A 20910-nucleotide genomic window follows, 5' to 3' on the forward strand; every position below is an offset into this window, starting at 1 on the left:
AAAAAAACTCCCTCTGAAACAAAACACAACACCCAAAAGCAAGAAGAAGAAGAAAAAAAAATCATGGAATGGGTGTGGGGCTGAAAATCGGGGTCTGAAAGGAGGAGGACTGTGGCTTCCCCAGGGAGACACCCTCCCCCTGGCAGAACACAGGATCCGGCCTCCCCACCCAGCACCCAAGAGCCTTGGCCAAGGGTTTGGGGTGGCCACAGGGATGGGAGCCTCATGGACAAAAACCCTTCGGAACAAACCAACCCTGCCCGACTCAAGTCTGTCTCTCTAAAGCCCCTCTCAGCCCACTTCTCAACGGCACCCTGCCCCTCTTAGGGCTGAGCGAGTTGGAGGTCCCAGAGCTGAAATCACATAGCAAGGTGAACTCCTCAGGGTCTCAGCATCCCATAGTAAACCTCTCCAGGCAGAGGTGGAGGAGCTGATGTAGCTGAATGAGCCCAGGTGGCCTTGGGAAGGTCCCCCATCCTCTTGGAGTCCCAGTTTCCTCATCTGTAAAATGGAGGGAATTGGGTATCCTGACGAGAAAGGCATTAACCTGACTGGGGCAGTGCCTGATACAGCAGGTGCTAAATCTAGGCATGGAGCTGGTGAAGTTACCTTTCAGCTTTCCAGGTCCTGGCACGATCAAACAGCTTCTCTACCTTAAAGGAGTCCAGGGACGAATTATAAAAAGGAAATGGAGGCCAGGCGTGGTGGCTCATGCCTGTAATGTCAGCACTTTGGGAGGCCGAGGCAGGCGGATCTCCTGAGATCAAGAGTTGGAGACCAGCCTGGCCAACATGGCAAAATCTCATCTCTACTAAAATTACAAAAATTAGCCGGGCGTGGCGGTGGGTGCCTGTAGTCCCAGCTACTCTGGAAGCTGAGGCAGGAGAACTGCTTGAGCCCGGGAGGCAAAGGTTGCAGTGAGCCGAGATCGCGCCCCTGCACTCCAGCCCGGGTGACAGAGCAGGACTCCATCTCCAAATAAATAAATAAATAAATAAATAAATGAATAAATAAAGGAAATGGGAACAGTAAGAATTTCTACTGCATCCCCATCTTACTTTCTTCCTTCTAACAATTTTGAGAGGCAAACATCCTTATGCTCATTTTGCAGATGAGGCAACAGAGACTCAGAGAGGTGACAAGACTAGATGGAACTCACGGAAAGGAAGTAATGTAGCCAGAACTCAAAGCCAGGCGAACCTGGTTCCTGCCTCTCAGAGAAAACAAGGCTTTTCTCACCATGGTGAGTAACAAGGATTACAGCCAAGTATCAATTCTTGGCATCTGGCTCTTTCAAACTTGTGTCCTGACCCACTGCGGACACCAAAGAGGAAAAAAGTACCCCATCGCCTATATCAAACTCCACGTACTGGCCAGTAGCCACACTGGTTGAATAACATCCAGTAGCCATCATAATAAATGTCCAGAAGCCATCAGCAAAAGGCTCATACTCAAAGGAATTGTTGGAACATCAAAGGGAGTAAGATCTAGATTTAGGATCTAAAGGTTAAGTGCCAGGCCAATTTATCTCTTCTGTAAGGGTCGACATCGTATCCAAAAGACCCTGTTCCTGTTTGATCTAATCTTAAAATATCTCCCCGTAGAGATGTCATAATTTGCAAGGTAGTTCTAACTTTTTTTTAGAAGTAGAGACAAGGGGATTTCCATTAAATATGTAGAAGACTTGCAGTACTATAAATCAGTTAACTATAGAGTTCACTATATTTACATAGTAACTATATAACTATATATAGGGTTAACTATAAATCAGTTAACTATAGAGTTCACTATATTTACATAGTAATTATATAACTATATATAGGGTTAACTATAAATCAGTTAAATGTGGGAGGGTATTTATCAACAGCAGTAATTTTAGGGCTCACAATCCCCAACATGGCCGGCAACCATCAGTTAAATGGACCTGCCAACAAATCATCATGGCTTCTCTGACACCTAAGAAAATTGCCCACTTGCTTTCTCACCCACCTTATTTGTTTCAAAGGGTGCGCTCTAGGAAGAGGGCTGGTTTGCCACGAGTTTAAGGGAGGATCATGCCCATTGGCACTAGGTGGCTCAGATCTCCCTCTCCCTGGGGGCCTGGTAAGGCCTCTGGGCATCCTCCCAGCTGGCAAGGGCGGGTGACTGACGCTGTGTTCTGCCCGGTTTGGTGCTGGCACCCACCCACGTCATCTTTCCACCCCCGGCTGCAAGCTTGAGGTGCAGGTTAGAAAGTAAGGTGGGCACGGAGCCCACAGGACGGAGAGGCCCCGCAGGATGGAGAGGCCCCGCGGGACCCCCGCCCCCAATTACCGACCTGAATGGAGGGTCCAGGCAGGTTATAAGGGGACCACACCAGCCTTGGTCCTCAGCACGCTCCAGCTGGCTCTGGTTTCCAGCTCTTCTCGTCACCGAGTAGCCGGGGGGTCCCAGCGGGGGGGACCCGCTTGGGCGAGGGGGACGGGAGGGTGGGCGGTGGGGTGGGGGGGGCAGGTTGTGCGGGGGGTGGTCGCTTCAAACCCCGATTCACATGGAAAAACAACTCAAAAACCGTCAAAGCAACCAGGAGACGACCCCTCCCCCAGGCAGGAAGAGGCAGAAACACAAAAACCAAAAAAGGGGGTTGGGAGTGGGGGGTGAGGGTAAAGGGGGGGGGAAGGAAACTCAAAAGTGAGGTGATCTGGTTGAAGCACTAGGTAAGGAACCCCGACAGTGTCAGACATCTCAACGATTCAGCAAGCCGCAGCTCCAAGGGGTGCGGGGACGGGGTGGGGGGCTCTGCTGGGCATTTTGGGGTGGGAGAAGGTTCTAGATACTTCTCCAAACTCCAAAATGAATATGCGGATGGAGAGGGCAGGGGAGAGATGCCAAGAAATTGTGCAGCCTCCGGGGGGGTTATTTAAGCTTAGATTACACCTGTCGGGGGGGAAGGGAGGGGTTGGGAACATTCCTAATTCCACAGCCCACTTCTGGTCCTCTCCTTTGAACTCCAGCCTGTGGCCCAAGGAGGGTGGGCACCGCCCCTCAGCCCACCTGCGTATTTTCTGCTACCCTTTTCCATCATTTGGCTGTGCCTCCTTCCCTCCCTCCCGCCTCCCCGCTCCCACCGCCAGCTCCCTCCGCCATTGAGGTAACGTGCAAGGCCCGGAGGGACCTGGCTGGCACCGTGGCCCACGGGCTGACCAGCGGCCTTGGCAAGTGGTTGGTATTTTGAGCTGGACGTTTCGATGCGCTCTAGATACTTTTTACATTTTTTTTTTTTTTTTTTTTTTTTGGTACCCGCTGTCTCTGTCTCTCGTGTCTTTTTGTTTTTCTCCCAGTTCTGGCCAATCCATGGACTTCCCTCACCGCCCCCCACCTCGCTGCGGCCGCCGGAGACACAGGGCTTTCCAAATGACAAGGTGTAATCTAATATTCCCCTCACAAACCCCCTCCCCCAACAGAGGAAACAGCGAATGCAGAGGGTGTGAGGCAGGCAGCAGGCGAGAGGTGTTCAGAGCTCAGTGTTCCTGCAGAATGACCCCCTCCTCGCCGCCCGCCCTGCCCAAATGGAGGGAAGCCTGCCTTCCCACCCTTGGAGTCCCCTCTCCCCCATGTGATGAGGGTGGGATGAGAAGGTCTGGGTCCTGATCGAACACTGCCTGCTCCTAGGATCAAGCCAGCGGCCTTGGGTGGGGAGGCGTGGCCAGGTATAGTAAGCACGAACTGGGGAGCTGGCCCACACACCCCAACGCGAGCCTTTCTGGGGATATAGGAGGTGAGGGGTGTTCCAGCCCAATATCTATGTCTGTCTCTGTTTTGGGGGGCCAGGAGGTGAAGGGAACACCTGGGGGTCACATCCATCAATTTTAGGGCTTGGGTATTGGAAATTTAATTTAAAAAACAATTTTCCCCCATAAATTTGTATACTATGGATTGATCTGAAAAGGCCTGGAGACGGGTCACAAATATTGAAAAAGAGGACCTGGAAATCGGGCAATCTAGGCCTGGCTGGTGTCACACATCAGGAACTGGTTTCTTAGCTCAGCACTCGAGACTCTGCGTTAAATTATGCCAGTCCCATTGGCCTCTTCCAAAACCTTGAAGACATCCTCAGTCCCTTCAAGGTAGAACACTCCTCAACTGGCCGGGTGCGGTGGCTCACGCCTGTAATCCCAGCACTTTGGGAGGCTGAGGTGGGTGAATCACCTGAGGTCAGGAGTTTGAGACCAGCCTGGCCAACATGGTGAAATCCGTCTCTACTAAAAATACAAAAATTAGCCAAGTGTGGTGCCGGGCGCCTGTAATGCCAGCTACTCAGGAGGCTGAGGCAAGAGAATCACTTGAACCCAGAAGGTGGAGGTTGCAGTGAGCCGAAATCATGCCACTGTACTCCAGCCTGGGTGACAGAGGAAGACTCTGTCTTTAAAAAAAAAAAAAAAAAAAAGGCCGAGTGCAGTGGCTTACACCTGTAATCCCAGCACTTTGGGAGGCTGAGGCAGGTAGATTACTTGAGGTAAGGAGAACAGCCTAGCCAATGTGGCAAAACCCTGTCTCTACTAAAAATACAAAAATTAGCCAGGCGTGGTGGCAGGCAACTGTAAACTCAGCTACTTGGGAGGCTAAGGCAGGAGAATCATTTGAACCCAGGAGGCGGAGGTTGCAGTGAGCAGAGATCACATCATTGCACTCAGCCTGAGCAACAAGAATGAAACTCTATCTCAAAAAAAAAAAAAAAAGAAAAGAAAAGAAAAGAAAAGAAAAAAGAAGAAAACTCCTCCTGATGTCTCCAGCTTGTTCCAAGTTCCCCTGGCATCAGAGGACCATTTACACAGTCCTCTGTTTCAATAATGCTATGTTGCTAGACCAGGTGGTAAAGACACTACCTTGAGCCACTAACTCATACTCTAAAGGCTTAGAGTTTTAAAGAACCAGAAAAGAACATTCACAGTCAGATAGAATATAATCTGATCATCTTCCCACCTTGTCAAAAGCCAGAGGAGGGAGAATTCAACTACAGCCGGGAATGGAGCTGCCAGCTGTATTTTTTAAAAATGGACACAATTTTGACTTCAGCCCTTTGGATCCCAGAGATAAATTTTAGGAGGAGAAGGGCAAGTCTGAATATTTTACCCCCTGTTCCACCCAGAGTCAGCCAAAGCTGGAGATTTGTCAGTTTCAAAAATAAGTAAGAGATTAGAGTTTAGGTTTTTCCCCCTTTTTGCAATTAATTCCTGTGATGGGCTGCTCTGGCAACAATGTAAATACTTGTAGCTTTGAGAACATGCCAGGTAGCTCATCTCTTCTGGCAGGCTGGTACTTATCTGCAAGGGTAGCCTTGTACTTAACATAGGTCTTTGTTGTCCCTTTCTGTGACCACAGAACTTCCTAGGAAATGACAGTGGGGAAAATGAGAGCTATGGCTCTGGGGAGGCCGCTGATTTCATGGGGATGGGGTTGGAGCCAGGAGAAAATGAGATCATGAGATGAGCTCAGGAAAGCACTAGCAAAAAATGAGGTCTGAGCAAATGAATTAGCTTCTGCCCTACAATTATTTTTAAAAGTTTCCCATATGCCATCTTATTCAAACAGTGGACATGTGAAGTACACAACAGGGAAACTAAGACCCACGAAGAAGGGAAGTGACTTGCCCAGATCATTTGCTTGAATCCTTTATTTACAACAATCCTACTGGCAATGCTTGTTACATAGAGCACTTAACAAGCACTGAGTTCAATGAAATCCTTCCAACTAACCTGTGATCGAAGTTCATTTATGATCTCTACTGTTCAGATGAGGAAGTGGGGACTCCAAGTGGTCAAGTGACTAGTTCAAGGTCACATAGCCAGGGAGGGGCACAGACAAGACTGGAATCCAGGTCTGCCAGAGTCCAGAGCCTATGCTCTCATCACTTTCTGGGATGTACTGCCCAGAAAGTCCAAGTGATCTTTAGAGACCCTCTGTTCACTCAGTTCCAATGCACCAGGACCTAGCTTTGGTGGAGAGGCTGGGAGCCCCTTTTCTCCCATCTTTTGGCACTGCTCTGAGGGTCAGCCTGGCAGCTCTCATGGTGGATTAACAAGGAGATCTTACTGCATCTAAAGTCTTCTTGCCAACTTGGTCCAGGATTTAATAATTGGCAAGTTTAGAGAAGGTGGGTGAGGAACAAGGAGGGGAAAAGGTAATTCCAAAGTCTGGTTTCTGTCCTCAACATTGTCTAAATTGGGTAGTCAGCTGGGGTTGGTGGTTAAAAATCTACATGGATATTTTATTGGGGGGTGTTTTTATTTGGAGGTTGGAGTAAGACTCTCAAGGGCATGCCTTTTCTTGGGGAGGGGAGCAGAAGATGGGGGGGTGTGCATCTCTAAAGATTTGCAAGAGTGAGAGACACACAGAGAGAAAGAGAGCTGAAAAAGAGAAAGAGAAGCAGAGGGAGAGTTGGGGAGGCAGAGAGAGCAGGGGAGAGGCTGTGTCCAAGGTTCCCCTGGGCTGTTTCCAGAATTCCACAGCTCTGATGCTCAGGTACTCAGAAAGTGACCATGCTGTGTTGCTGGACAAAAGACACCTGTGACTAGGCTCAGAGTCTGACAGGGGATGGGGGAAGCAGCCAGTGCTGCCTGGGAGGCAGAGACATAGTGTTCCAGGTCAGACAACTGGCCAAGTCTTTCTTCCAAAGTCTGTCAGGCTACATCTCCTAATGGGCACTTCTGGATTGGTACCCAGTCAGAATGCATACAGTCATCACAGCAGCTGCCATTTCGAGTGCCGATTACATCCCAAGTATGCACGGTCCTGTGAAGATGGTGCTGTTATTGCCCTCTCCCCTCATTTAAAACTGACCACAATCCATATTTGGATACGTCACTAAAATGAGTAAGAACTCAAAATGCTAGTGCACATTCAGCAGTACTTCAAATGCCTGGGTTTGGGCTTATTTGGGAGCGCAGGAGGCAGTCTCATTCCCAGGCAGAAGGATGGGAATACTTTGCCTGCTTAAGCTTCCTTCCAACATGGCTGCTTGGAGGCAGGGAGCTGAGTTACTACCTCTGGGGAAAGAGGGGCTGGCCAGTGAGGTCAGAAATTTGGGCTGCTCTCTCCACATACCCCACCCATGTTCTGACCTCCTGCCATCTGTCTGTGCCACCTCCCTTGTGCCCTTGTGCCTAAGTGGTCACTTTCTGCCCTGGCATCCCAGCTGTGGGATCCCTTCTGCCCTCCTGGATGATAGCTGGGACAGGAACACTGGCTTTTAAATCACAATGCGTTTGGAGAACAACCACAGAACAGCTCAACCCAAGAAACCAAAACCAAAGAGCACAGAAACAAGACAGAACCAAAGACGAGTCACTTTGGGAGAGAAGAGGACCAGGTGAAGGGAATGGGAGGGGAAAAAAGAACCACTTGATTTTTCCCCCCAAAACGAAACAAAACCAAAGAAAAAAAGAAAAAATAAAAAATAAATAAAAAGGAAAAAAGAAAACCAAAAGAGAAAAACGGAACGGAAGACGAGAAACACTCCAACAGAAGGCGTTGGGAATTCACCAAACCAAACCGACAAGAGAAGCATGCAGAGAAATTTTTACATTCTCCCAGCATGCATCAGGCCCAAGTTACCATGACGACGAGGAGTGCAAAAAACTTAGCAACAACATTACCAACGGATGCAGAGGCGACCATAATGCAAGCATCGCATGTGTGCGGCCGGCCCTAGGCCGGGCTGGGCGCGGCTGAGATTTTCGTGTCTTTCTGGGTTTTGCTCTCGCTTGGCGGTTTTTTTTGTTTAGTTTGCTTTGTGCTTATGATTCATATTCCATCTTTTAAAATTGTTGTTCATTTTTCTATTTTTTTCGTGTGCGTGTCAGCGTGTGTCCGTGTGGTGTCTACATGTGTTTTGTGTGTGTGCGTGTCATTTTCAGAATGTAAAAATGTGGGTAAAGAAAGTAAAAAAGAAAAAAACACACCAACCTTCTCGAAGCTCTGAGGGATGTAAAGGGGGTTTGATGCGGAACACAATGACATGGGAAGAAGAGAAAAAATAGGGGAGATACAGAGAGTAAAAAGAGGACTTCCCAAGGCTAAAAGCTGCAATAGTTTGTTGTTTTTTTTTTCTTTAAACCAAAAAAAAAAATTAAAATTAAAAAATAAAAAGAACAGCAATGACCTTTTTGTCTTTTTTCCACTCTGCCCTTGACATACAAGATCTACATTTGCCTTTCTCCATTCTTTTCTAAGCTTGATTCTGGAGCATCTAAGACCCAGGCAAAGATGGGGAAGTGGAACCTCACCCCCTCGACTGCCCCCAAGAGGATGGAGGCTCATGCTGGGGACCCCACCTCTGGGCGATGAGGACATAGAAGCCCCCCTCCCTTCTTGCACCCTCACTAAAGGCCCCACCCGGCTCCCTGCCCCATACCCGCTGTCCACACTCTTTTGAGCCCTGCTGGATTTACAAACCCCCATCCCAGGTGTTGGCAGAGAAATAAGCAGGTTAGGTGAAGACCAGTCAGTTGGAGTCACGAACGCGTTACAACTCACCAGAGGTGCCGTGACAGCGGATCAGACGTGCCCCTACCCACCACCCGCCCACACACCCACATTCCCATCCCCTCCCCATCCATGCGGCCTCCTCCTCACAGACAAAATGCAAAACCCCAGGTCCAGGACCAAGGAGTCACTTCAGGGCCAGCAGGTGCTGTGGATGGTGAGGACAAAGGTGGTGAGTGAGGGTCTGTGGGCGGGGGATGAGCCACACGGCCTCCTGGATGGAGAATGACTAGGGCTTGGCACTTCGCATGGGGGAAACTGAGGCCCAGAGAAGGATGTGATCGAGTCAATTATACAGCGCTAACTGGGGCAGCCCTGGGGATTGAATGGGGCTCTGGCATCCTGGCAGAAGCTGTTTCTACCACAAATCTGATCAGAAACAGCTACTAGGAGGTGAAAAAGGGGGGAGGAGGAGGAGGAGGAGGAGGAGGAGGAAGACTACAACTTCTGAAAAGACCCAAGAGCCAACACACGAGATAAGAGGAGGCCAACGGAGGAATCTGGGGGCAAGGGAGCCCCCTGGCACCTTTGAGGCAGCACCAAGGGACCCACAAGGAAGGAAGCTTCCTTGGGGCCGGGGAGTGGGGAGGTGCTGGGGCGAGGCCCCCACGCTGCTGGGCATGACTGAGTGGGAATTGGAAACCAAGAGCAACAAGCTTCGCTGGGTGCCGTGCCTGCCCCAGCTTGGTGCAACTACCGAGCCCCCCGGGTGCCTGTGCCCGCTGTGGCCCCAGCCTCCCAACGGCCTGGACTGTCCTTCTCCGAGAGTCATTAGGAAGAGACAGAAGGCACCGGGCTCTGGACTAGCCGGTGGGGGGCGGGGGGACAGCCTCGAAGACCCCTCCCCAACTTCTAGATTGAGGGCCCTGGATTGGGGGGGCAGTGAAGCGGGGAGCTACGAGGCCACAAAGTTAGGAGAAGCAAAGCCAGCACACAGCACGGGAAGGCACGACACACCACAGAAGCCAACTCGGGTGGGCAGGCGGGTGGGGTGGGGTGGGGCAGAGGCCTGCAGGCTCCCCTGGCCCTGTAGGCCCAAGACTCACCCCCTCACCCTGCCCCACGCCTTCCTACCCCACCATCACTGCCTCCCCAGAACCCTGCTGCCCACGGGGCATCTGTTGCAAGGCAAGAGGAAGGGAATTTAAGCTGCCCCCATTCTACACGTAAGGAAACTGAGGCCCAGAGAGGGATGCCGCCTCGGCCAAGGTCCCACTGCGACCGGGGAGGGGCCTTCCTGCTTGGGTGTGCAGGGGACGGGGGAGCCCGGAGGCGGTGAGCCCGAGAAGGGAGGGGGATGGGACGGGGCGGGTCCCTGCCTTTGACCTGGACACGGCGTTCCCTACCTCGCACGTAGAGGTTGGCAGGTGAGGAGTAGCGCACGCCGGCGCTGTTGGTGGCCACACACTCATATTTGCCCTGGTCGGTTTCCTCACTGCTTTCAATCTGCAGGGCTCCTGTGGGAAGAGGGGAGAAAGCTTGGTCCGTGAGAGGGGGGCCCAGGAGTGAGCAGGGGAAAGCTGTCCCACCAGAGTGTTGTCTGGCCTGTCTCCTGTTCTGGCTGGGCCAGAGAGGCAGATAAGAGGTGAGAAGCCCCAGCTCGGCCAGGCCTTGTATGACCTCCACCCCCACACCTCTAGCCCCACCAGGGCCTGGACACACCAGATTCCCCAGCAAATTCTCCACTCGCAGTGGAAAAGCAGCTGGTCATGAGGCTGCTGCTTCATGACTGCCAGGTTGAATTACAAAGCTGGAGTAAAGTGTGGTTGAGAAAGCACTAAATGATGCTCTCCCAGTCAGAAGGAAAGAGTGGGTTGGCATTCACAACTCATAACCATCATTTGATAGATCCAGGGACCTAAGGGGGCCCACCACAAATCATGTGAAAATTCAGGGAGCCGGTGGTTGCTCTGTTTCATTAAGTGCCCATGAGTAAATGAACATGGGTCTGGGTTCCTCAATTGTGTTTGGAATCCTAGTCCTCAAAGTCCTCAACACCCATAAGTAAATGGAGACAGGGTTGTACTTCTTCAGGCGTGTTTGAAATTTCAGGATTAGGTTATACCCTGAGGTAGCTAAAGTAAAAAACGTTGAGGCTGGTGTGTATCAAGTATGTTTGAAATCAAAGCCATGGATCTGGATCCAAGCCTTCTGGCCTGAAGTTGATTGAAGAGAAGTCAGAATTTCCCCAAGTATTTTGAGTCGTCAAAGTAAAAGTCTGAATTTACCTGCTTGTATTTAAAACCACAGGCCTGAAGTCAATATCCTGGTGCTCATGAGTAATTGAATGGATTTCGTCGAGTGTGTTTAAAATTATGGTCCTAGACCCAATTCTATGATGCTCATAGGTACACAAGGATTAGATTAAATTTTCAAAAGTGTTTGAAATCAGGGGTCTGATTGAAAGCCTCTTATACTCACAAGTAAAGTTGAGGCTAAAATGCTCCAAGCCTGGATCAAAGAATTTGTTGGTCATGAGTAAATACAGATATAAAGAAGACGGCAATTTTTCAAATCACAGGCATATTTAAAATTTAAATATCACAGGCAAAAATCCAAGGTCTTGGTGTTCATGAGTAGATGAAAATAGAACTGATTTCCCCTCAATACATTTGAAATCACAGGCCCAAATCAAAGACTTCACTTCCAATGAACATATAAAAATGAATGAACCTTCTCAAGAATATCTGAAATCACAGGCCTTGATCAAACACTGCTGTGCCCATGAGTAAATGAAAACGAGGCCAAGATTTCCCCAAAGATATCTGAAACCACATGCCTGAAACAAGTCCCTCATTTTCACAAGTAAATGAAGCCGAGTATGTCTTAAATTACAGGCCTTAATAAAAACTTGAGTGTCCAAAAATAAAAAATAAGGCAAAAGTTTCCACACGTATGTTTGTAATCACAGGCCTGGATCAAAGTCCTTATTCTCTTTTTTTTTTTTTTGAGGCGGAGTCTCGCTCTGTCGCCCAGGCTGGAGTGCAGTGGCCGGATCTCAGCTCACTGCAAGCTCCGCCTCCCGGGTTCACGCCATTCTCCTGCCTCAAGACTCCCGAGTAGCTGGGACTACAGGCGCCCGCCACCATGCCCGGCTAGATTTTTGTATTTTTTAGTAGAGACGGGGTTTCACCAGGTTAGCCAGGATGGTCTTGATCTCCTGACCTCGTGATCCACCCGTCTCGGCCTCCCAAAGTGCTGGGATTACAGGCTTGAGCCACCGCGCCCGGCCCAAAGTCCTTATTCTCATAAGTAAACAAAACTTAGTGTAACATATCTAAGTATGTTTGAATCACAGGTCTGGACCCAAGTGCCTGTCGACCATGAGTAAATGAAGATGAGTGAATATCCGCAAATGTGTTTGAATCACAGGCTTCAATCAGAGCCTACCGCACCAAGGATCCAAACACCTAGACTGAGTTTTCCCGTCTTGTTTGTGATTATCCCACAGAAATGACATGCACCCACAAATTGGGGGATTCTCTCTGGAGGTCATGGATAAAGACTCTGCCCCCATAGAACACTGCCTATTCTCCCTTGACCTCGAGGTTCTGGGAAGCAGGCAGTATCTCCATCACTAAGGAGGCCCAGAGAGGGTCAGGAGACTGCTCTAGGTCACACAGCATTTGTAGCAAAGGTAGGGTTGGACACTGATTCTTCCCCAGGGTTCCCACTCAGGCCTTCTCTTGGCTCTTCTCTGAGGCAGCAGTTGGGTGGGGGATAAGGGATGGAGCAGACTGACCTGAGAGCGCGTGTCTCTACGTGTCCTTGGGTTAGACCCTCCAGATCAGAAAGAATTGTGGAGCTGGAAGGCCCACTTTGCATTTTTTTTTTTTTTTTTTGAGACAGAGTCTCTGTCACCCAGGCTGGAGTGCAATGGCGTGATCTTGGTGGCTCACTGCAACCTCTGCCTCCTGGGTTCAAACGATTCTCCTGCCTCAGCCTCCCGAGTAGCTGGGATTACAGGCACCCACCACCACGCCCAGCTAATTTTCGTGTTTTTAGTAGAGATGGGGTTTGACCATGCTGCCCAGGCTGGTCTTGAATTTTTGACCTCAGATGATTCACCTGCCTCGGCCTCCCACAGTGTTGGGATTACAGGCGTGAGCCACTGCGCCCAGCCTGCACTGCTCATTTCAGAGGTGGCTAAACAACATGGGGCTCCCAGCACTCTGGGGGTCTTGCCAGGTAGGGTACTTCCCAGAGGGGGAGAGAGCCCCCCGGCCTTCCACACTCAGGTGACCTGAGGGGTCACCTCGGCCACATTCAGCCCCCCCGGCCACAGACACAGACACAGACGCAGAGACCAGACTAACACCGGGTGGAACGAGGGTGGTGGCAGGGTGGACACGCATGGAAGCGGGCCTGGGGACGGCCCCTGTGGAGCCTGAGGGGCTGAGTGGGCAGCGAGAGAGAGCGTGAGTGGCTGGGTGAGTGACGAGCCTCTTACCTCGAATCGGAGTGCTTTCTGTAAGGGAAGCAGAGAGAACCAGGTGAATGTCACAAGGCGGTCGTGGGGGGCCAGGGGGCCCCAGGGAAGCTGGGCCGGGGCCATAAGCCAGGCCTCTGCACTCTGCCCCGGGGAGGAGATCGAGCCAACCCTGGGCATATGGACCCTGCAGGCTTTGCTGAGGAAGCTGGAAGAGGCCTCCTAAGAGCAGGGTGAGGTCTGAGGGCTTGTCAAAGCAGGAGGGCTTCCTGTAGGAGGCGGGAATCTCTGGGGGTAGAGGGATGGAGTCTAGAAGACTCTCTGGACGGGCTGAGGGGCATCTGTATGCCCAGGGGAGGTCTGTCAGCCTGGGCCTTTGGTGGCCTTCCCTCTGGGCCAAGGGAGGGAGGTTCATGACCCCCGCCTTCCTTCTTTCCTTCTTAGTGAGCCCAGCAAGGGACTGTTTTCAAGTCCAGACTAGGAAGGGACAAGGAGCAACAGGAATTATCTTGTTAGAGACAGGGAGGTGGGTGGGGTTAGTGCCCCAGGGCCAGGCATTAATACAGCCAAGGAAGGGTGTCACAGACAGGCCAAGTAGGAGGGACGGGGAGAGGCCTGCAGCCTTCTTACCAAGAGGAAAAGAGGAAAGACCTGTTTATCTGGGCCTTGGGGGCAGGGACGGTTAACTGCAAAGCAGGAAAAGGTGGCTCAGGGCTGGAATGTTACCCCTCTGCTCATGATCCAGGGAGAAGTTTTAGGTTCCCTTCTCTCTGCTGCCGATGGCCGATAACCTGATAACTCGGCTGGCTGGGGCCAAGAAGATCCTGAGACCTGGATCTGCCAGGAGGGGCCAGACACGTGAAAAAACAGCTCATTCTGCATGGCCCCAACCCATTTTACAGATGGGCCAACTGAGGCTCAGAGGGGAATCTCTGAGGTGGCATCATGAGGCGGGGGTGGGCACTGAGCCTAGCTCTCCGGCCTCCTGGGCTGAGGAGCTTCTGGCCTGAACTTTTCGGGGTCCCTGTATTATCTTTCGAGGTATCCTCGTGAGGCCACTCTGCACCCTTGACCGGGGAGCAAATGGGAATTCACCTAAAGTTACACCCTGGAGAACTGGAATCCGAGTCAGCGGAAATCCAGGCTGGCCTTTGCTAGGACATTGGGATGACGATGGTGGAAGCCAGGGTTACAGAAAGTCCTTTCAAGCCGGCCCAGTGGCTCACGCCTGTAATCCTGGCACTTTGGGAAGCTGAGGCAGGTGGATCACCTGAGGTCAGGAGTTTGAGACCAGCCTGGCCAACATGGTAAAACCCGGTCTCTACTAAAAATCCAAAAATTAGCCGGGTGTGGTGGTGGGTGCCTGTAATCCCTGCTACTCAGGAGACTGAGGCAGGAGAATCACCTGAACCGAGGAGGCGGAGACTTTAGTGAGCTGAGATGGTGCCATTGTACTCCAGCCTGGGTGACAGATTGAGACTGTCTCAAAAAAAAGAAGTCTTTTCAAGTTGGCCAAATCACTCAGGGCTATTCTATCAAGCGGAAACAATGTATCTCTTAGACATTAAAAGGTGTTCCACTTCCCACCCGGAGAGAGATGAAAGCACTGATATCATAGACTAACATCAGTCACTCTCACTTTAGTATGAATTAGTCCCACAACTGATTTCAGGGGATTCAGGCTGAATGCTGAGAAAAGGGGATGAGGAGTGCCTAGTAGCAGCTACGCTGGAAAAACCTCCACCCCACGCCCAGCTCCAGCCCCCAAACTTCTGTAATTAAATCCTTTTCCAGCAGGGCTAAGGCCAAGAAGAAAGTGGGGGAGGACGAAGTTCCGTAAGCCCGAGGATGCCTCTGAACCCCCCTCAGCCTCCACTCTGAGGTCTGCCTGGCCCCTTGTGGACTTGTCTCTTTTCCTCTTTTCCTTTGGGTTTTTTTCTCCGCTGCACACTAGTGCCCAGCTGGGGAGGGCTGAGGGGCTCGTTGGGGAGGAGGGAGAGGGCGTTAGTATAACATACCAGGCAGAGTGGGTCACAGTTACCATCACGGTGGCTGTTAGTTTGGTGAGGAGAAGGGGGCAGAAGGGGCACAAAGGGGATGGGGCGTTAGTTGTTGACGTGGTGATGAAATCAGACTTACCAAACGTTTCTGAAAGTTTACAACAGGAGGATAAGAAAAGAGAACAGGAAGTTAACAGGTGGTTACGAAGAATCCTGTGTCCTCATCGAGGAGGGGAGGGCGGGGGAGGAGAGGACGCTCAGAATAATAATAATAATAATAGTAATAACATTTCTTACGGTTCCTAAAGTGGTTTATGTTCACTAAGCACCTAGCAGGCGTTAGACATTCGATCCTGCAGAGGTCACCAGAACACAAGGAAATAGGCATGTTTTATGGGGAAACTGAGGCCACCGCTCCCCTGCTTGCAGAGGCCTCGGAGCTGCAAACATCCTCAGCCGGGCTGGGAGAGGGGAGGCAATTTGTCCCCCCAGTGTGAGGTCTGAGTCTCTCCAGGGAAGAGATTCTGGGCTCCATGTCTGAACTTTTTGGGGGCTTGGTTTTCACTGAGGAGGAGGAGCAGAAAGCGGAGAATGGGTAGGTGGGCTCTTTGGTGGGGGGCAAGGATGGGCAGTGAGTGCGGGGCACTGGGGATGATTCGGGGAGGGACTGCTGCGAGGGGGGTGCTCTGTGGCGGGGTCCTCGGAGGAAGGGGAGAGAGAAAGCAAAAAGAAGTGTGTGTGTGAAGGTGCACGGTGATCTCAACAGTGACCTGAATGAAGGCAGGGCGTCAAGCCCGGCACAACTGAAAACAGTAAATCCATGACACAGACACACACGCATGTGCAGCCACACGTGTGCTCTCCCAATGTAGGGAGACACAGCTCCACCACGTGTGTCCCCACGCACGAGCACTAGGGAGGTGCAGGCTGAGAGGCACGTGCGCGGGTCACCGCCCTGTGTGCACAGGCACGGGAGTGACTGTAACGTGGGTGCACGTGTGGCCGAGATGCAGGCAGACACTTTGCTCCACCTCTCCAGGTGGGGGAAGGGAGGCCCATGTATGACAGCGGCGAGGCCTGCACACCTGTGCCCACACGCGGGAGGCAGGCCAGGCCGGCACGGGGAGCCCAGACATGCACACGTGGACATGTCGTGAAGCCGGGGGACGACACACACGCAGACACAGTCCCCCAGACAGATGGACCCGCAGATGGGCCACGTGGGTGCTTTGTGGAGACACAATGGTGGAACCACCCATCTCCAAGGCTCTGTGTGTCCCAAGGTCTCCCTAGCCCCCCCAGGGCCTGAACAGAGAGGCTGCACTGCCTGCCGGTGCCCCATTACAGACCTGAAGCTCCGCCATCACCTCTGCTCATCTTTGTCCCATGATGTTCTTACTGCTCAGCCTTGAAGACACTCTCTCCCTGTAGTTTTCTATGGCTCCCCATCACCTTACCTGTCACCTCTGGACACTTACCATTGCCTTACACAGCTTCCGCTACTCCTGCCTGTCTGGGTCCCATTGTATTCTCACTGGACATGCCTACTGCTTCCGTGTAGAGGATGCGCTCTCTCTGCCACCTTCCATAGCTCCCTATTACGTACCCATTGAAGCTGGTCTCCCCTTTTCACCCTCCATGGCTCACCGACACTTCTCCTTGTCTGTCTCCCAATGCTTGGGCACTCCCAATACCCACCATTCTTGGTGGCTTGCTTGCTTTCTTTTTGGAGACTAGGGTCTTGCTACATTGTCCATGCTGGTCTCAAACTCCTGGCCTCAAGCAAGACTTCTGCCTTGGCCTCCCAAAGAGCTCGGATTACAAGCATAAGCCACTGCGCCCAGCCCCCTCAGTGGCTTCCTATCACCCACAACAGTCTGTGGGTGACAGTCGTGATCTCACTGCCTGAGTATGGGAGACGCTCTCCCCCCATCCATGGCCCTATATGACTCCCCACCCTTGTGCGTGTCTGCACCATTATATCTTCACTGGCCAGGTGTTGAAGCATTCTTCTCCTACCACTGTCTATAGCTCCCCAGTACTCATGCCCATCTGTGCCCCCTAATATCCTCAGTGTGCGGCTTTGAAGACATTTGCCTCCACCCCTCCAGTGCCAATGCCTGCCACGGCCGCACATTGTCTCTTGTCTGTCCTCCAGTAGTCCCCACAGCTTGGGGCCTGCAGATGCTCCCCGCCCCCTGCTGCCCTCCGAGGCTCCCACGTCCTGTCAGCCACTCACACTCACCCGATCGCAGCTGTTTGATGCGTCCATTGCTGGCACTAGGATCCACGGGCAGGAAGTCCTTGAACCAGGTGATCTCAGGGTCAGGGTTGCCGCTGGCCGCACAGAGCATGGTGGCTGTCCGTGTCCGCTCCACCACCTTCAACTGCGGGCCCATGTCGATGTTGGGGAAGCCGGAGGGCAGCTGGTCCTCTGAGGGCAGAGACGGGAGAGAAATGGGTATGGTTCTGAGCACTGCACGGCCACCCCTCCAGCCTGGGGCTCAGGGAGTGCCCGGCCACGGGTCCGGCTCCTGCCTGGCTGCATGACCTCAGCCCTGGGTGCCATCCTTTACAGCCAGTTCCCTCTCTTTTTTTTGAGACAGGGTCTTGCTGTCTCAAGTGCGGTGGCACAATCATAGCTCACTGCAGTCTCAATGATCTGGGCTCAAGTGATCCTCCTGCCTCAGCCTCCTGAATAGCTGGGACTATAAGCACATGCCACCATGCCTGGCTAATTTTTAAAATTTTTGTAGAAAGGGGGTCTCGCTGTATTGTCCAGGCTGGTCTCAAACTCCTGGCTCCAAGCAATCCTACCGCTTCTGTCTCCCAAAGCACTGAGATTACAGGCATGAGCCACTGCACCTGGCTGGGTCCCTCTTCTGTACAAGGGGGAGGCTTGTGTGAGGGAACTGAGCAGGCTAGAATATTTCTCACTGAGGGGTGACTCTGCTGCCCTGGGAGACACTGGGCAATGTCTGGGGATATCTGAAGTTGTCACGACTTGGGGGTGGGTGCTCCTGGAATGGACTGGGTGGGGCTCAGAGATGCTCTGCCTCCTGCTATGTATAAGCACAAACCTGGCCCCAGGGTTCACAGTGCTGAGTGGGTTCATTTACAGCAGCCTGAGGACGCCTTTCTTTTTATCTTTTAAAAAAATTTTGTAGGTAGACAGACAGACAGACAGATATATCAGCTGGGTGCGGTGGCTCATGCCTGTAATCCCAGCACTTTGGGAGGCCGAGGTAGGTGGATCGCTTAAGGCTAGGAGTTTAAGAACCAGCCTGGTCAACATGGTGAAACCCCATCTCTATTAAAAACAAAAATTAGCCAGGTGTGATGGTGCATGCTTGTAATCCCAGCTACTCAGGAGACTGAGGCAGAAAAATCACTTGAACCTGGGAGATGGAGGTTGCGGTGAGCTGAGATCACGCCCATGCACTCTAGCCTGGGCGACAGAGCGAGACTCAGTCTCAAAAAAAATAAAAATAAAAATAAAATAAATAAAATATAGAGATAGGGTCTCACTATGTTGCCCAGATTGGTCTCAAACTCCTGGGCTCAAGGAATCCTCCCACCTTGGCCTCCCAAAGCACTGGGATTACAGGTATTTTACAGGTATGAGCCACTGTGCCTGGCCTGGAAGACACCCTTTTTTTTTTTTTTTGAGATGGAGTCTCTCTGTTGGCCAGGCTGGAAGGCACTGGCATGCACTCCACACCCGGCTAATTTTTGTACTTTTAGTAGAGAAGGGGTTTTGCCATGTTGGCCAGGCTGGTCTCGAACTCCTGACCTTGTGATCCGCCCGCCTTGGCCTCCCAAAGTGCCTGGAATACAGGCGTGAGCCACCACGCCCGTCTGCCTTTCTAAACATAAACCACACTGCTCCCCCGCTGTACACCCTTCTGTGGTCCCACCACCCTCAGAAGGAGCCCCGGCTGCTTGTCTGCTGCTGGCCCCTGCCACCTTCCCTTCTCTTTTTCTCTCTGGCCCAGTCACGCTGGCCTCCACAGCTCTCAAAGTCATCAAGCCCCCTCCCTCGGGTCACCTGTTCTGTTCCCTTGGCCTGGAATCCCCGTTCCCGCATCTGTCTACTCATTGGAACACCACCTGGGACTAGCTCCAACAACCTTGCTCTAAATGCCCCTACACTCCCCACGGTCCTCTCTGCAGCAGGGAACTCTGAAATGGTGCATCTGCGTCCCTAGCACCCAGCGCAGAACCGGGCATACAGTAGGAGCTCAATCAATGAACAAACAACTCAATCCTGGTTGAGCACTCAATCCTCCAGCACGGTGAGTGGCCCCAGATCTCCAGCGCTCGGTATCCCTCTTGGGTGGCGAGGTTCTAGCTCCCCTCCATGGTAAATGGAGACTGGTGGTGATGGGGTCGGGGGACAAGGAGGAGAAACTCAGCTCCCTGGGATCTCCTGGTCCCAGAGCTCCCTGACTGGTGGGAACGTGCCTCTGGGCTGAAGTGATGAGCTGAGCCGGCTGAGTGACAGTCTGCCTTGCATCCAGGGTGCTCTACAAACCAAGATGGGCCGGCCGCAGGGGCTCACACCTGTAATCCCAGCACTGTGGGAGGCCGAGGCAGGAGAATCACCTGAGGTAAGGAGTTCGAGACCAGCCTGGCCAAAATGGTGAAACCCCGTCTCTACTAAAAATACAGAAATTAGCCAGGCATGGTGGCAGGCACCTGTAATCCCAGCTACTCGAGAGGCTGAGGCAGAAGAATTACTTAAACCCAGGAGGTGGAGGTTGCAGTGAGCCGAGATCACGCCACTGTACTCCAGCCTGGGTGACAGAGCAAGGCTCTGTCTCAAAAAAAAAAAAAAAAAAAAAAAAAATTAGGAAACAGCCATGTAGAGCAGACTCATAACCGCTCCCCCCACCCCACCCAACTCCATTCCAAAGGACAAGTGACAAAAAGTGACCAATCGCAGTGCAAGAAATAGGCAGCTCATCTGCATCTGGTAGGAATGCTGGAGTGGGAGGGGGTAAAGGGCCGCAAATGATGGCTTCAGGGCCAAATGTGGCCCTGTGGCTGTTTTTGTTAATAAAGTTTTATTGGTTGGGCGCAGTGGCTCACGCCTGTAATCCCAGCACCTTGGGAGGCCGAGGCGGGTGCATCACAAGGTCAGGAGATCGAGACCATCCTGGCTAACACGGTGAAACCCCATCTCTACTAAAACTACAAAAAAATTAGCCGGGCGTTGTGGTGGGCACCTGTAGTCCCAGCTACTTGGGAGGCTGAGGCAGGAGAATGGTGTGAACCCGGGAGGTGGAGTTTGCAGCGAGCCGAGATTGTGCCACTGCACTCCAGCCTGGGTGATAGAGCAAGACCCCGTCTCAAATAAATAAATAAATAAATAAATAAATAAATAAATAAATAAAGTTTCATTGGCACACAGCCACACCCATTCATTTCTCAGCTTTGCCACCACAATGGCAGAGTTTTGGGTTGTTGCTGTGACAGAGACCGTCCAGCCTGTAGAACCAAAAATATTTACTTTCTGGTGCTCTGGAGAAAAAGTGTGCTGCTTCCTGGTATAGACAATGTTGCTGTTTGCTTAAAAGAATACACATGTATTTGCTTACAAAGGCCCAGATGGGACATGGGGCACAGGGCTGGGTGGCTGTGGACAGAGGTGGGCAGGAAGCCACCATCTTGGGAGGAAACTGAGCCCCAGGCAAGCAGCAGGAGGGCAGGAGGCCAAGATGGGGCAAGGGAGAGGTGGGCAGGATCCAGGGAGGTGAAGCCAGAATCAATCCCCGCCTCCGCAGTGTAACAAGACGGCAGCAGTTCCAGCCTAGGGGCCACTGCTTGATGGGAAAAAGCCTCAGTGGAAAGCCCTGAGCACTAACAGCATCCCAGGCACGGTGCAGGCAACAGAACCTGCGATCTCCTCCAAGCCTTTTTCATAGAGAGGGAAACGGAGGCCCAGGCAGACGCACA

At 52.0% G+C, this 20910-nt stretch overlaps 1 protein-coding gene across 2 annotated transcripts in view; it reads right to left on the bottom strand.

Moving 5' to 3' along the window:
* Positions 1-20910, bottom strand: part of PTPRS (protein tyrosine phosphatase receptor type S) — a 136457-nt gene that overhangs the window by 42157 nt on the left and 73390 nt on the right. For both annotated transcript variants that reach the window (XM_073017078.1, XM_037994384.2), the window contains exons 5-6: positions 17198-17386; positions 9870-9980 (exon numbers count right to left, since the gene is read on the bottom strand). In XM_073017078.1, coding sequence (XP_072873179.1) covers positions 9870-9980; positions 17198-17386 — 300 coding nt within the window. The remainder of the gene's footprint in view (positions 1-9869; positions 9981-17197; positions 17387-20910) is intronic.

This window comes from Chlorocebus sabaeus, chromosome 6, assembly GCF_047675955.1.
Source record: "Chlorocebus sabaeus isolate Y175 chromosome 6, mChlSab1.0.hap1, whole genome shotgun sequence".
NCBI lineage: Eukaryota > Metazoa > Chordata > Mammalia > Primates > Cercopithecidae > Chlorocebus > Chlorocebus sabaeus.